At 39.9% G+C, this 17,499-nt stretch overlaps 1 protein-coding gene across 3 annotated transcripts in view; it reads right to left on the bottom strand.

Moving 5' to 3' along the window:
- The window catches only part of LOC148720441 (uncharacterized), a 20,311-nt gene extending 8,178 nt beyond the window's left edge, over positions 1-12,133 (bottom strand). Inside the window, exons 1-2 of one of the 3 annotated variants that reach the window (XM_088738632.1) lie at positions 12,032-12,133; positions 1,369-1,969 (exon numbers count right to left, since the gene is read on the bottom strand). In XM_088738632.1, the coding sequence (XP_088594758.1) occupies positions 1,369-1,960 (592 nt within the window). In that variant the 5' untranslated portion in view covers positions 1,961-1,969; positions 12,032-12,133. Of the gene's footprint in view, positions 558-1,368; positions 1,970-3,534; positions 3,660-12,031 lie in introns of those variants that run through there. The other 2 variants (XM_088738633.1, XM_088738634.1) reach the window with 2 other exon arrangements.
- Positions 12,134-17,499: the final 5,366 nt, after the last annotated feature.

Raw genomic sequence — 17,499 nt, 5'->3', positions numbered from 1 at the left:
ATCGATTTCGATCAATTACGATCCTCATCAGTAGTACTCCGCCATGTTCAAAATACTCATAAATAATTGTTCATATAAGTGACTCTGAAATGTCCACACTTCTTCCAGGCTTCATGTAAGCGGTCATGATGTATCAATCACAGCTCGTGGGATTTGAAAAAAGTTCCATTCGTTCTTGGAGTTCATAAGCGAGTCTTCGTTCACATTATTTATCCTCACTCCTTCAGTTATTTGTCTCAGCATCGCGTCATTGTGATAAACCCCCGTCACATCCATTCGGAACTGCTTTACCTCTCTATTGTGTTTCTCTTTACAGTGTTTCCACAATGCAGATCGTTCTTCCTTATTGTTAAGTGATTTCGTATGCTCTTTCCCTCTGGTATACGCGCTCCTGGCTGTTTCCCCTACGTATACGCTGTTACACTGGATACACTTAATCTCATACGTCACACTTTCTCTATCACACGGTCCTTTTCCACCTGTGCTACACACTGGGCAGTCTTCTCGTCCACACTGTCGCGGTTTAAATGGGTCGGACTTTTGGAGTAGTCGTTTAATGGCGATTCCGGCTTTCTCCACCACTATTAAAGTGGTGGAGAAAGCCGGAATCGCCATTAAACGACTACTCCAAAAGTCCGACCCATTTAAACCGCGACAGTGTGGACGAGAAGACTGCCCAGTGTGTAGCACAGGTGGAAAAGGACCGTGTGATAGAGAAAGTGTGACGTATGAGATTAAGTGTATCCAGTGTAACAGCGTATACGTAGGGGAAACAGCCAGGAGCGCGTATACCAGAGGGAAAGAGCATACGAAATCACTTAACAATAAGGAAGAACGATCTGCATTGTGGAAACACTGTAAAGAGAAACACAATAGAGAGGTAAAGCAGTTCCGAATGGATGTGACGGGGGTTTATCACAATGACGCGATGCTGAGACAAATAACTGAAGGAGTGAGGATAAATAATGTGAACGAAGACTCGCTTATGAACTCCAAGAACGAATGGAACTTTTTTCAAATCCCACGAGCTGTGATTGATACATCATGACCGCTTACATGAAGCCTGGAAGAAGTGTGGACATTTCAGAGTCACTTATATGAACAATTATTTATGAGTATTTTGAACATGGCGGAGTACTACTGATGAGGATCGTAATTGATCGAAATCGATTTGGAATTCCGCTACATTTTTACTAGTGACTTTTTATATACCATTTTACACGTTTTTACAATTCTTGTATTCGTTTTATAGTAGTTTTTAGTGCGTCGAACGTGACTACGAGACGTTATGTCTAGCAAACTGACTCAATTATCGAACACGTTCCTGGCCTCGGCCCACAAAATTTCATCACAATTCTTTAATATTACCTTCGTCCTTTTCCCACTGACTCAGTAGCTCCATGTAGTGACCTTCAGCTTCAGGGTCCATGCATTCATTCCTAAGATCGTCAATGGCAGCTTCATAAGTAACTCCTCCTAGTCTGACCAGAGTGTCCCGGATATCACGCCAGTAGTCATTAAATTCGGTGTCATCCACAGAAGCTTTCTCGGCATGACCGTACACAGTGTTCCTAAAATACTTAACTCGAGCAATGTCAGCTTCTCTGCTGAGGTCTGTCACGTCGGGCAATGTGTCCCAGCCGGTCAGCGGAGAGGTTAAGCCGCACAGGTTTCGTAGCAAAACTATCAACAAAGTTGTATCGAAGGAACGGGACGACACTGAAGTAGGTATGGCAGGGAAAAGTTGTCCCCATTGTGTTGGATTAATGATCCTCTTCGTTTTGAGAGATTGTAGTTTGGATTTGTTTGCCGCCAAAACTGTGTGTAAACTTGCTGGTGCATGAATGGCATCAAACGTATCTCGAAGAGCTTGGGTTCCAATATCAACCAGCATACGGCACAATCTGGCATAGTTTGTTGTCTCCTTCGTGGATGAAGTAGTCGGTGCAGCTGTAGCCATGTTTGAATCCTGTTGATTAATAATTAGTTCATACTCAGTATGAGTAAATAGCACGATGGAGCTAAGTATGAGCAGACAGTTAAGGGAGCTCGATGAAGAGAGCGCAAAGCTTATTGCAAGTTTTTGAATGCTTTTTGTATATTCCCCATGTGCATACTTAGTTCATACATTTAAAAAAAATTTTGGATAAATTTAGAAACGCGCCTTGTCTGCTTTATTTTTGTTTGCTCTTCTCTCCACATAGTTTATAGCATAACTTGGAAAATCAAGCATAACTTTTGGTCTGTTTCTTAAAGTAGCACTGCTAGAGAAAGGTGCAATTTTTTGTTTTTAACTTGTTTTTAATTTGTTTTTCTTTTTTTTTTTTTTTGGTGTTTTTGCGTTCTTATTTTTCTGTTAGGGAAAATTACCAGTTATGACCCGTTTGGTCTATTAGCTTAATAATTTACGAGTCAGTCTATTTTCAATTTGACAATGTCTTAGGGAAGAGGGTTACCGCAGCGCTGAGTCGTTCGACGTCTATAACAGTCTAAGCACACCGGAAGTGAAGATTGCGTCTGTCCCAGTTCCCGCTTTCGCAGGCAATAAGTAGCGTCGAAGAGCAATGTGAAATTGAACATCTTGACAATAGGGTCACTGTGTCTAGTCTGGAATTTAGCGCAGAGCAAGATGTAACTAAAAGTAAAGCGGATATCTTGCTTTACATAATTTCGATTAATCCCTAAAACTCTCTCAGTTATCCCTTACCCCTATAATCATTTACTCAGTTATCCGTTATCACTAAAATCATTATATTACCAGTTATCCCTTATCCCTAAAAACGTTGACAGGGCCTCATTGATAAGTTACGAGTTCGGTCTATCGCTCAGTCTTTTTTCAATTTTGCAATGTCTTAGTGAAGAGGGTTACCGCAGCGCTGAGTCGTTCGACGTCTATAATATAACAGTATGGACACACCGGAAGTAAAGGTTGCGTGTGTCCCAGTTCCCGGCTTCGCGGGCAACAAGTGGCATCGAATTAAGAGAAATGTGATATTGGACATTTTGACAATAAGGTCACCACGTCTAGTCTAATTTCGACTTGCTTTGTGTTCTTTTAAAAAAAAATCGACCATTTGTACAATGCATATTACAGCAGAAACCTCTGAAACGACTCTAAATGCGTAAGCCACTTTCTCCAGATTATGATGTATATGCTGAAGAGAAAATCGCCTGAGGGGTTGATAACTGGATAACTAATGACGCTGAACGGTGGTTAATGCTTTTGATGGCAACTTGGCTGTGAAGTTAGTGGGCTCAAGCTGTGCAATTGATGTTTAAAATATGGCTCACCTTATACACGTAAATTGTACGGTGGTTTGTAGTCTTAGGTAAGAGTACAATCACATAATTTGAAACTTAATTCAAAAATTATAAATTCAAGTCTAAATTAACCGCTGGAGGTGTTGACCTCATAACAAACTCTGCCACTGACAGAACAATTTGTCTACGACATGCACTGAACTGTAAGCAGCCAAGTCATTGATAATAGTCATAACCTAGAAAGGAAGAAGTAATATGGTCTTGGAAACAAACCTGTAATAGACCACAACACAACGCTTTACGTAGCAGGCATTTCAAATAGCCATCATTTTACTCACGCGTACGGTAACTTGAAGTGGTAACCAGTACTTTCGGTTTAGTAAACAATTGGCTATTCACGAAGACACCGCAGTAGTACGTTTTGGTGACGTCACGGTGGTCAGTGGTCATCAACTGTAGGCCGCCGAGCGGTTCGATGTGCTAGTCGAGTGAGGTCGATGAAAATATAGCTATTTTTGCGTGGTTTTAAGTTGGAAAATATCCCGCATAGTCTCCTTTTTAGATAGATTTGATCCTTTGAATGGGATTTTAATACTAAAACCACGTCGTGACAAATAGCGGTACAGGGGAGTCATTTTGTTTGGAGTTGTGTGCTGTGATCGTGGGATCTTTATTAGTCTTTAGTCTTTACTGAATATACAAATAAAAATACATACCTATATTTACATGTTTAAATTATTAATTAAAAAGTTAAAAAGCGGAAGCATATTTAAAACACAGTCTATTAATAGAACTAGCTTTGAAACGTTCTGTGTTGACGCAAGGTAGTTGGCCTATTTGAGTCCTCAAATGTTTGGAAGATTTTTTAACTTTGGGCAACAAATTGTACAGCGGATGAGTAGGCAGGCAACTAATCCTCTTTGAGATTAACATATCTGTTTTCTCAAGCAAATCATATATATCTATAGCATAGGATATAAAACTGCGTTTATGACATCTACGAAGGAACCGCTGCACAGTATAAAGTTCAGGCACAGAGGCTGCATACACCGGTAAACCATACGAAATTTTAGGTAAAACTAAAGACTGAAACAGATGATCAGTTTCCGCTTGGTTATATCCTTCCTTCCTTCAGCTCCTTAACACATAGAGGCACTTATTCCCTTCGGAGAGTTTTCGTTTAAAGTGCTCTGTAAATCTTCCATTGTTTCGGAAAGTCACTCCGAGTAGCACTAGAAATTAGATCTGCTCTACATTACCAATAGGACTAGGATTTACTTGTCCCTTCTTCTTCAAAACTAACTCTTTACACTTGGAAAGATTGTGAGGCATATAGTTAGTACTTGACCAGCTAAGGTATTGCGAAATTGAATCACTAGCACAATCAGTTTCGGCCTTATTTACAAAAACTTGCTTCGTATTATCATCGGCGAAGAGAAGCATCAGAACAGTTTGCAAGATCAAGATCATTAATAAAAGGATTAAACAAACAAGGGCCACTGGCGCTGCCCTGTGTTGTGCCTTTGTTTACATTATACCAGCAATAGCTGCTACCCCCAAACACTAACCGTTGTTTGCGATTTCATAAAAAAACTAAGATACCAGTTGATAATATACGGATTTAAGCCAAGGGCTTTTAAGCTAAGAAGTGTTCGTGGTTCTTCAGTCGCCCTCGCCTTCAGAATGGTCAAAAACAGCGATATTTGGTTCTGTAACATCCTTTTTCAGCGAGTTTGAAGACTGGTTGGATTTTTAAGTGTAATTAGCATGAAGCAATACGGGTATAGGTAAGTATCTCTTATTGTGTTGTGAAAATTATCACACTCACTTTGAATTTGCGTCGACATGCGGTGTCTGTTTATTTTGGAAATAATTCGCTTTAATGAGAATTTTGCCTTTATAGACTGTTTGTTTCGCCATTCCACCTTTCTGAATTTCTGTGCCTTTTGGAATGGGTGAAATCAATTTTTTGTGCTTGCCGTCCTCAACTGAAGTATGAAAACATTGGTTCATATCTTATACTTGCAGTTTTATCAACAAGTTATCTCTCATGAACAGAAGAATGCTTGTTTAAGCTCGCACAATGGAGATGCTCATGAAGAGAATGGAAATCGAAGACAAAAAAAAAAGATTTGTTCGCTGCGCCAAGGCTAGATTATTTAGGGCGATTAATCGAGGGCGCTGAAAATATGATATTTGAGACCGTCCAACATGATCGGTTCATTTACAATTTTTCTTGCATGTAGTCTTTATTGTTATCAATTAATTGTAGAACTCTATTACATGTCTTTAGTACGCTTGCTTTTACCTGTTACTACTTTATTTCTTTTACACGAAAGCGCTTTTGATGAAACTCACGGTTGTTAGTAAAACGCGTAACGGCGTAACGAGTAACGGGGTAACGGCGAAACTGTGTAACGGGATTTTTTTAAATGTTATTATTATTTTTTTTTGTAATTTTTTTTTACTTAATTATTTTTTAAAATTTTATTGCATGTTATAGTAGTCAACTCAACATGAGGTTCCTGGGAATATGCTTGTGTCAATTCCCTTTAGAATTAGAAAACCTCCATGCAGACATTCTTATTTGTCTCGTCACGCAATTGCCGCGGGTGACGAGCCTCAAAAGACCTTACGAATGTGTGCGTAGGAGGCTACGGTTATGGTTCTTCAGCGAACAATTTAGAACTTCCGTTACTGTAACGAAACCGACTTAAATGCATATCTACTGGGCTCCTAACCTCCTACGCGTGGCTCTTGCACAGACATTCTTACGCCCGCCTTACAATATCGTTCCTCTTCACGATCCTAAGAATAGTCTGCAACTACACTAAACAAATAGTGAATAAAAAAAAACGAGAAGCGAAAAAGGAAACTAACTGACTGAAAATGAAAGTCCAAACCTTACCATCATCGTTCTCCCCATGACCTACCTCATGGAACCGTGAGAAAGTGCGCCCGCACTTTCTAGTGTCTCCGGAAACGCGGTAACTTTGGCCAAAGGGCAGGAAAAACCCCACCAAACACAAATAATAATATAATAATATTCACATAAAAGAAAAAATAATTATACGGGGTTTCTCGTTACGCCGTTACGCCGTTACGCCGTTACGCCGTTATCCGTTACTCTGTTACGCGTTTTACTAACAACTGAAACTCACTAGTTTATCTTATTATTATTTTTTATAACTTTTCAGGCTCGTGTATGCATGTTTACCTCATGTGTATTCCACTATCTTACATGTGCGTTGCATCAACTTAGGTAAATAATCAACTACTATTCTTCTTTCATTATTTATTTCTTTTAGATCAGATTAGCTTTGCTTTACATAGTTTGTATGCGCTTAAGGAGTCATGCACATCTAATGCTTTGAACCACTACGAGAACAGTTATGATCCCCATCAGTAGCATATATGTTTTATGTAACGTTTCGTTTTACGAGTTGTGTTTAGATGAGCCTGTAGGGCGAGTACAAATGAAAATAACCAGTAATTAACAAATGGTAAACACCACAGCGTACACTATTGAGTTATGGATGCACGCGGGAGGTTGCTAAGCACGAAAGAAGTGTAAGAGTCGCGTGAGGCGATAGCCGAGAGCGACTCTAGCTCCTTGAGTGCTTAGCAAACCTCCCAAGTGCATACATAACTAAATAGTGTACACTGTGGCGTTTACCATTTGTTTTATAACATAACATTGATACACTGCAGGGGCGTAGCCAGGGTTTTTTAAAGGAGGGGGGGGGGGGTCACAGAGGCTACTCACCAGATTGTCATGTCGACCTCCACTCCGTGCATGTTTTACTTTATGTTACAGTTTTGGAATGAGCAGTGAGAGTATAGTGGGCAGGCCAAGATATTGTCATGGCGTTTTCACCACCTCAATATTGTAAGTTGTTTGCACAAAAGAAGGCCTACCAAGGGGGGTCACGGGCATCCCAGGACCCCCCCTGGCTACTCCCTTGCATTGTAGCGAAAGAGTTTTCTTTTACTTAACAAATCTCGCGTGACCAGAGAAAACAGGCGCGCGCGGAAAACTAGTCTTCGCATTTGCTCACGTCAGTAGCGTATACCCATGGGCAAATGGTAGACGCTGAATTGACCAATCAAAGCGCGCGCTTTACTTTGGTTATGTTATACAGATACATATGGGCTTTTAACCAAGTGTTAGGTGAAGTTGGCGGGATATTGGCTGAGTTCTTTTTTCGCAATTTATGGAAGGAGACTTCGTCTTGGTCCATAAAAAATTAATGCCAAAAAAGAATGAGGCTAATATCCAGCCATCTATACCAAACAAGCTTGGTTAATACAGGATTTAGACGTTGCAAAAAGATTTCGCTTTATGAAAAATTAAGAATAACTTGTTTACTTCAAGAGCCTGGACAGAAAGCCAGCTGTGTTTGTAGCACAACAAACTCATGAGAGCCGTTTCTGTTTTCTTTGTTTTGACTATCTTCTGCCACTTTTTGCATTTTAATGTATAAAATTGTCCAAGAAGTAAAAACTTAGTTCTAATTCAATTTTTTTCATGCCCGGGATCAATGTGGGCAATCCTGAGCAGGCACTAAGATGGTCTATCTTGCCCTCTTGGGTAGTTAATCAGAACACAGGATTAGCTTCATCTTGCCCATTGGTGCTGCAAGCAATGTAATAATAAATGATACTACACAACAAAATGTTTGATAAGAGATTTATTATCCAACATGCCAAGTTTCCATTTCAGTGTGGGCAAATTTCTCATCAGTTCTCTGGAGTAGAAGTACAGGGAGGTATTTGCACTCATTTTGGGTTTTATATGTACTCTACTTATTAAGCACAGTTGGATAATAAGGCATCATATCCCCAAAGAACATTGTTATTTGTGAAACATTTTGTTTTAAGACTTTATAGAACCTGGTCGCAAAATATATGCACATTGCTGAAACTAGCTAAGAATTGCTTATGTTTACTACAACTAGTTCGCATACAACTGCTCCCCTCCCCTGTAATAAATTGCGAAAAGGACATCTGTGTGGTGCGGTCATTGATCCTGTTCTGGAATATCCCTTCCCTGATTTCTGTGTGACTGTGGGGCCACACAGGCTAATTACAAGCTTTAGGTTGACTCCTCATGACTCAGTGTTAACTGGGCATTGACAGCTGACTTAATCTAATCAATTTCCTCCTCAATATTTGTATCAAACAGGTTTGACTTGAAATACTTCTTATAATTCTCCTTAGACATTTCTAGTTTGGGTGATTAATCATTATAATCATCATGTTCTGTGCCATCGCCATCATCCCCTCCATTAACACCCCACAAGAGTTCTTTGCTCCATGACTCAGACAGCTTCTGGATATAAGAAATCCAGTTGATAAGACAGGTGACGCATCCAAGGCTGTTGCAAAATAAGAAAAGACAATTCAACACTTTATTCACATACATCAATTAAATTATAATAATTATTTTACTTTATGTACAGTACTGTTGTTTTATCAAAAATTTGTTCTCTACTAGTGCTGAGATGGTAAATTAAATGTAATACTCTGTGAATCAGGGAGCTAAATAAACCAGAGGTATTCTGTTAGCTCAGTACATTCTATGTTGCAGGTGGCTCAGTACATTCTATGTTGCAGGTGGCAGTAGGTTAGCAAAGAAAGAAAAGAAAAAGCAATGTGAAAGAAATAAAATGATATAATCAGTGTGAGAAAAGTTAGTTAAACTGTACTAGTGGGAGATGAAGGTGGCTTGAATTCTTCTTGTTTTGACGGTAGATGACATTTGACTTGCTTGGGACATGAAATAAGACTTGAGTCTTTTAAAGAGGGTGGAAGGTTATTCAAAATATCGACTGCCCTGAAAGAAATTGATTGTTCGCTCACTCTTATCAGACGTCGGCATAGAGAGCTAAATGTGTGCCCATAGAACAGTTGCTGGATTGGTGATTGAGATGTATGATGACACAAAAAGATTGAGAGAGAAAGCAAAAAGAAAGAATGCACAAAAAGAATGTGAATTTTCACACTTTGGAGACATTAATAATAAAGAGACATGCTACAAATTATTCATAACTGCGACGGGAAACAAATGGTTGTTGGGAAAGTGAAATAATTGCTGCTCAGAAAAAACAATAACATAGGTGGAAAGTGAAAACTTAATTTATCATCACTAAAATGCACATTTTTTACTGAAAACATACCTCACTTTATTCTTCTTCTAGTTGAGGCCACTGAGTTTCTGTACTTTTAGGGGCTTCAATCCTACACATATTACAGGAATGTGTCCCAAGTTTATACGCCTTTATTGCACAGCAGCCATCTTGGATTGACGTCATGTACTTTTGTCACTAATGCGAGGCCACGCGTGTAAAGGTGAACTTTTGGCCAGAGAGGATTCGGGACCATGCCGAACAGAGATCACTGTTGCGCGCCGCAATGTCAAAATAATCGCGCAAAACATATTCCAAATCTTACCTTTCACCATTTTCCGAGAGAAGAATCCCTTCGAAAGCAGTGGGTTGTCAAAATTCGGCGAGACGTGGGCAAAACTTTGAAGGTAAGTTGGTGAGGTTAACGATGTAATAATGCGCACTGGTATTTACAATATCTAATTCATCTCCAGATAACCAAAAGCACAAGAGTATGTTCTGAACACTTTAACGAAGCAGATTTTAAGAAAACCTTAACTGGGAAGCGTGTTCTGAAGAAGCATGCAGCTCCGAGAATTTTTTGCTGGTCAAGATCACCCACAAAAAGAAAATCTCCGAAAAAGCGAGAACCACTGCGTGCACGCGTGCGATTATTTGATGTAAGCGTGTCATCGCCCCCAGCTGTCACCATAATAGGTAAATATTGTTTTCGGTATTGTTTTAAACATTTCCTGGTAAAAATCTTCGACGTATGATAATATTAGGTAATTATATGGTTTTCATATCAATCCATAGCATCAACCTCCAGCCAAGCTTCTAATTAGGGAAATCTAATGGAGGTCCAACCGGAACCTCAGGAACTCTCATCTTGAAAGAAAACGTAGAAATGTTTTGGCCAACTTGACACAAAACTCATTGATGACGAGTGGGGATAGGACGGCTGTGTTACTTACACGATTGCCCCTAGGTCGAACGACATGAGAATGTTTTGTCGTCGTCTCGGCGGATTTGACCGAAATGCCAATAACATACCGATTTATACGGTTCAAGCCACAGCTTTACAAACCTGAGAATTGGTGTCCTCGGATCACCGTCTCAGCCACTCAAACATCATGTCATTTTTAGCCTTAGCCTTATAAGATCTTCTAAAAACAAAACTTACTTGCCCTGGACTCGCTGCCTCCGAGTACTAAGCTTGACGAAAAACAAAAATTTCATATTGTGTGCAAATTCAGTTCGGCTTTGGCAAAAAATATAATAGAGCATGACAACTACCCAAAAGATGAGCTTAGTTTCTTTCCTATATACTATTTTGTTTCGCCTTTTTACGCTGTCGACCAGACTCATGGCGAAAACATAATTAAAGTTATCGGCATTTTATGCTTTCGTCTACGTGTCCGCTGACTCGTGAAATACAGTATCGTGCCCCCCAAAAACCGTATTTCCGCGATGTCGTGAAGAACAGTATTGTTTGAAAGGGCTCGTCGAACATTTTTGTGAATGGAGAGTTTGTTTACAATGTATTTTATAAGGAATTTGTCCAGTGTTCCTGCTCTGAAAATCAACACATTGCTTCCAATCACAGATGCTTTCTTCTCAATGTTTATTGGCTGGGAACTGGGAAGTGACTAGCCTGCACTGCTCTTTTGCAAAATTTCTGTTGTGTTGTGTTGTGTAGCAAATAGTAATCTACCCATGCGTAGTTATATTTACGTTCGTATGCAAAAATGGGGCGCTGGGGCGCTTTTTTCAAACACGCCCAGGCTCCTTTAAATCGTGATGATGGCGGCTTACTACCTGGCGCCTGACGTTGGAAGAAGGGGAAGCTAATTAGCGAGCAACGATTAGATCACCCTTTATGAAGGCACCAGACAGGAGTGTCAAAACGTTAGGTCCATAAATTGTAATTCCCCGGTTACGTTCATTAAATCCTTAAACCCGATTAGCATCAAACAATGTGCGATTGTCCACCTGGTTGCTTTGTGAACTTTAGTATATCAAATTCAGTGATTTCATGATAAAGGAATTGTTAATTACCGTTATTTATGGCGATAGAGTCGTTACTGTTTTGCTCATCATTATTGTCTATTTTCAAAATTTTCCAAAATTTTGCGATACTGTCATGTTCCCTGAGCAGGCTATGCACGTTATGCATAATGGACAGTATAAAGTGAATGAGAAGAATCTGAGACGAACTGATTGAAACCACCGTAAGATGAGCTTGGGACAAACTACACAAATCTTTTTTTCTTTTTGGAATTTGATGTTCTAGCACAGTGGAGTAAATAATGGTTGAAATATTCTAGAGATATTAGATAGAGCTTAATAAAAGTCATCAATAGTCTAGCTTTGGAACGGATGAATGATCATGAATGAGTCGCTGAAAACCTAAAAGTTGAACGAGATACATAGCTAAGGCATACGCTTTGCTAAAATAAAACGATAGTGGGAGTATCAGTCAACGGTATTGCGAGCATGAGATCTAGTCTTAGGTGACGGAACGCGTCGAAATAACGATCAACTTCGGGCTTTTACTGTGAGAGCGTATCGGGCACATCTCAACGATAAGCGAGAGAACGATAGCGTCGATACCATGTTAAAATGCACAACACGTGCTGTTATCGAGCAATAGAAAAACAAACCTGTGATTGCAGATGTTCGGGTCAAGTGTAGATCGCGACGAAATAACAGCGGAAGCTACTAGGCTGGCACTTCTAAGCTTTTTGATTATATTCACACACACACACCGCTCTCATATGTAAATCAAATATTTCAAATAATCTTTTTCGAATGATTGTGACAAGACTGTCACCCTTGGGGGCTTATTAAATAAGCGACACTGTGATGGTACATTGCACTTTAAGTGGAGCAAATAATTCGCAAGCATAATCTTGCATGACATATTGAAAACATTAGTTACTTTTATATAATGAATAAGAAAATATTTTTCTCTGGCTTCAAGAGGATATTTCCTTACTTGCTTTGGATTATCATTGTTCTCCCTCAAACGACTTCTTGGAAAAAAAATATTTTTCACGTTTTAGAATCCTATTATTTGTGCTTGTTCAAATTCTTGTGTCGCTTTCGTACTAATGCCTGACAAAGATTGTAACTTTAGATTGTAAACCAAGGTGTGCGGTTGAGGCTAATTCAGTCATGGCAAAGGCAGTGCATTGTTCTTAGTTACTATAAGACACTGATTAATGGTCCGGTCTGAGTCTTGAACCTTCGCCGAAGTCGGCGACTTCCCGCACGGCAGTCTGGTGCTCTACAACGTGAGCTTACTGAGCGCGCTTGAACCTGGGTTGGTTGAAGTCCAACGCTTGTATGGAATTTTCACAGACGGCGAGAGTTTTGAGCTGTGGCTGATCTCTGCTCGGACTTTTCTCAGTCTCACTGGGCATGGTCTGTAGTTCACCATCCCCTCTTTCATGAGAAATTCCCTTTCTTTGGAGATTGTGTCAGAAGGAATTAGTTCAGTAAAATGGACAGACTTGAAATGCATAATAGAGTGGGGCACTAAGTTTTAGGAGCCAGGGTGAGTATTGCACTTGGCCGCCCACTTTGGGATTCGCTAAGGTCCTTAGGAGACTCCTTCGAGATGCTAGTACATAGCGTATTGCAGGACACTTAAGGTTTCATGTTTCAATAGAAAAACGGCGCGGAAGTTTACTAATTTCATAAGTCGGTATAGCTTGCAAATGAGTTCATATGATCCGAGCCCAGATTTGGTTAACAAGTGACGCCACAAGTCATTGATCGCTGGGAAATCAAGGCTGTGTTGCCGAGGGCTTCCAATGCTTTTCCCAACACTATGAGAAATCCTGGTCTTGAGTCGCTCTAAAGCTTCATCTCCTCCTTTACGATAGATCGAAGCTCACGAGCTCACGACGGCCGCTTTCAACACGCTCGACATGATCTGTAAACTTGCCTGTAGTGCCTTCGTCGAAAGGCGGGAGTAACTCGGCGAGGCGTGGCCACTAGCCAGAATTAACAAGTTATCAAAAGAAGGTAGATCTTTCTTAGCATTAACTCTTAAAATCGAATCTTAAAGTTTTCAAATTGTCACTTAAGGCGAAAATCAGTGAACATGACCATTCAGTGAGAATATATGGAAACCAGAAGACTGGTTTACCAGTTTGAAGATCCCTCAAGATCTTCAACTATTCACAGTAAGCAACGAAAATGGGGAAAATAGCGATATCCGAAAGACCTTTAAGACGCCTGACAGTTAGTATTGAGCTGCTCTTTTGAGGCATATGGTATTGCGTGGACTGGACTGGACTGGACTGGACTGGACTGGACTGGACTGGACTAGTAAAACGCGGACTAGTAAAGCGCGGACTAGTAAAGCGCGGACTAGTAAAACGCGGACTAGTAAAACGCGGACTAGTAAAACGCGGACTAGTAAAACGCGGACTAGTAAAACGCGGACTAGTAAAACGCGGACTAGTAAAGCGCGGACTAGTAAAACGCGGACTAGTAAAACGCGGACTAGTAAAACGCGGACTAGTAAAGCGCGGACTAGTAAAGCGCGGACTAGTAAAGCGCGGACTAGTAAAACGCGGACTAGTAAAACGCGGACTAGTAAAACGCGGACTAGTAAAACGCGGACTAGTAAAACGCGGACTAGTAAAACGCGGACTAGTAAAACGCGGACTAGTAAAACGCGGACTAGTAAAACGCGGACTAGTAAAACGCGGACTAGCAAAGCGCGGACTAGTAAAATGTGGACTAGTAAAACGCGGACTAGTAAAACGAGGACTAGTAAAACGACAACAAAAAAAAAAAAAACAATTTCATACGAAGGCGATCATAAGTCTTAATGGCAAGCCAATTTAGTAAGTGACAATACCTGTTTGACTTTTAAGCTGCAAATGGGTTTGACATGCGCCAGATACAAACGAATTTATAAGTTTAGGTTAAGAAAGAATTTTATTCAGCACCAGTTCAAAATTCTAAAATACACTTTCGTCGTAAATTTCACGGCAGAAACGCAGGAATTCGATGAGTAAAAGTCGCATTAAATCTCCTTGTGTCTAGGTAGAAAGAGTCTCATTGACTTCAGCTTTTCGGTGGAAGAATAACCGATTTACACACGCCGTTACAGAAAACAAACAAGCAGACTGACGACACCAAAACACAATTTGCATTCACTTACAATTTCACTTTCCGTGACATTTTAAAACGGAACAGAGGTAAATCTTCGAAGATTAATCGTCGTTGGAAATAAAAAATACTTTTCGTAAGATCTCCGTTTTTCTCTTTACGAGAAAATCGTCGCATGATCAATTAACTCGTGTGTGTTTGTCACACAAGTACTGCTGTGTCTTCAAAAGCGTATGCTTCAATTGACAGGTGTCACATCGTGACAGTTACTTTTCCAAAAAATGTTTGAAAATTTGTTCGGAAGCCTTTTAACTACCTTTACAAATAAAAATCTTTCGTTGAAAGTTTTCTCTTTAATTTGAAGAACCCGAATGATTTTAGGGCTACAACTACGAGTTTATTTACGGGAAAATCCTCCTTGAACTGAACAATTTTATAGCGAGTGAGTTATAAAGAAAACAAACGTTATTCAAATTAAAGAGAAAGCTTTCGCCGAAATATTTTTATTTGTCAGTGTAAAGATAGTTAAAAGGCTTCCGAACAAATTTTCAAACATTTTTTTGAAAAGTAACTGTCACGATGTGACACCTTGTGTGACAAACACACACGTGTTAACTGATCATGCGACGATTTTCTCGTAAAGACAAAAACAGAGATCTTACGAAAAGTATTTTTTATTTCCAACGACGATTAATCTTCGAAGATTTACCTCTGTTCCGTTTTAAAATGTCACGGAAAGTGAAATTGTAAGTGAATGCAAATATGTGTTTCCCGCTCTTTTTGGTTTTTATCTTTTTTCATACGCACGCACAAATGACAACTTTGTCCGCAACGGACGCGGGTTCTTTCGTTTCAAAAAAATTTGGCAAAATCGGTCAGCCCCACCCAGGCACACCGGCGTCTTTGATGATTTTTAGATTTTGAAACTTTTAGGAAACCGCAAAAATTGGGTCGCATTAGAAAATGCTTGTGTTGACAGAGTTTAATCCCTAGAGTAAACAATTCGGTCGTAATGCGACCCGAGCCTTAAAGAATCCAGGATGCTACACCAATTTTTGAACAGTTCAGAAATATACGAACAGTTCAGAAGTTCCCATTACGGACCGACCTATGCTGGTGAATAACACTTTTATCTTTTTCTAACGCATAAAAACAATGATTGCTAAAAGAACCCGAATGATTTAGGGCTACAATTACGAGTTTAATTACGGGAAAATCCTCCTTGAACTTCACAATTTGATGGCGAGTGAGTTATAAAGAAAACAAGCGTTATTCAAGGTAAAGAGGATGTTTTCGCCGAAACATTTTTTTGATAAGCAACTGTGACGATGTGACACCTGTCAATTGAAGAAGAAAGAAACATACGCTTTTGAAGAAACAGCAGTACTGGTATGACAAACGCACACGAGTTAAATTATCATGCGACGATTTTCTCGTAAAAAGAAAAACAGTTAGAGATCTTACGGAAAGTATTTTTTATTTCCAACGACGATTAATCTTCGAAGATTTACCTCTCTTCCGTTTTCAAATTTCACGGAAAGTCAAATTGTAAGTGAATGCAAATATGTGTTTTGGCCGGGAGTTGTCAGTCTGCTTGTTTGTTTTCTGTAATGGCGTGTGTAAATCGGTGTTTCTTCCACCGAAAAGCTGAAGTCAATGAGACTCTTTCTACCTAGACACAAGGAGATTTAATGCGACTTTTATTCATCGAATTCCTGCGTTTCTGCTGTGAAATTTACGACGAAAGTGTATTTTAGAATTTTGAACTGGTGCTGAATAAAATTCTTTCTTAACCTAAACTTATAAATTCGTTTGTATCTGGCGCATGTCAAACCCATTTGCAGCTTAAAAGTCAAACAGGTATTGTCACTTACTAAATTGGCTTGCCATTAAGTCTTATGATCGACTTCGTATGAAACTGTTTTTTTTGTTGTTGTCGTTTTACTAGTCCGCGTTTTACTAGTCCGCGTTTTACTAGTCCGCGTTTTACTAGTCCGCGTTTTACTAGTCTGCGTTTTACTAGTCCGCGTTTTACTAGTCCGCGTTTTACTAGGAAAATTCCTAGTCGTGAAGAAAATGGACCACCGTTAAAAGTCGCCAGGCGTAAGAGCAGCAAAGTGACTGAAACACCTAAAGCCGAGCAAAAGCAAAAAGGCAGGCATGACGAGTAGGATACGGCGAGTGCATGCGCCAGCGAAAGAGAGGACTGTATAAATGGCGCCTAAATTGGATCTGAGCAACAGTGAAAGCAACAGTGAAAGCTTACGAATATTTTACTTGAAGAGAAAGCTCAAACAAGTAAGAAAAGGCCAGCAATCTCTGGGAAGTTAACAGATAGCGACGACATGTCTAACTCGGGGGAGATAAAATCAATCAAAGCAAAGCGTTCCCGCATTGGTGGCGATACTTTGAGCGACTCAGGTCCTGTGAACGATGTTCTGAGAGATATCAACTCGCTTATTCAGCAATCCGCTTCCCTGCTAGAGCCCTCGCTTGGCGAGGAAAACGAAATTCTCGGAGCAATTGTTCAGGAGTACGATTTGGTAAATGAAAAGCTGGCCGCTATTGTAAACAAAATGGCGCGATCAAATTTTGCTGATGATAAGTTGAAGGAGAAGCTAACGCAGTATATTAGGCCCAAGAATTGTGAGAAACTAGTGGGAACGAAAGTAAACGCAGAGATCTGGGCAAAGGTCAGCCCTACAAATCGGAGTCGAGATCCAAAACTCCAAAAAATCCAAACTACGTTGTTGAAAGCAACGACGGTCTTGGTGGAAGTCACTGATAAGTTCTTAGAGTCAAAAGATCAATCAAAGAGCTCGCGTAATGAAGCGACAAAATCACTTTTTGATGCGACTGCATTGATAACACATGCCAACTGTGACCTTAATCACAGACGCCGTGACCTCATTAAGCCAGACCTCAATAGGTCTTTTCAGCAACTCTATTCAGAGGAGTTAGAATTAACATAAAACCTTTTTGGAAATGACCTTCCCCAAAA

Source organism: Stylophora pistillata, chromosome 11 (assembly GCF_964205215.1).
Source record: "Stylophora pistillata chromosome 11, jaStyPist1.2, whole genome shotgun sequence".
NCBI lineage: Eukaryota > Metazoa > Cnidaria > Anthozoa > Scleractinia > Pocilloporidae > Stylophora > Stylophora pistillata.
Note: the sequence above shows the minus strand (reverse complement) of the source record. Positions and strands in the feature narration are given on the sequence as shown.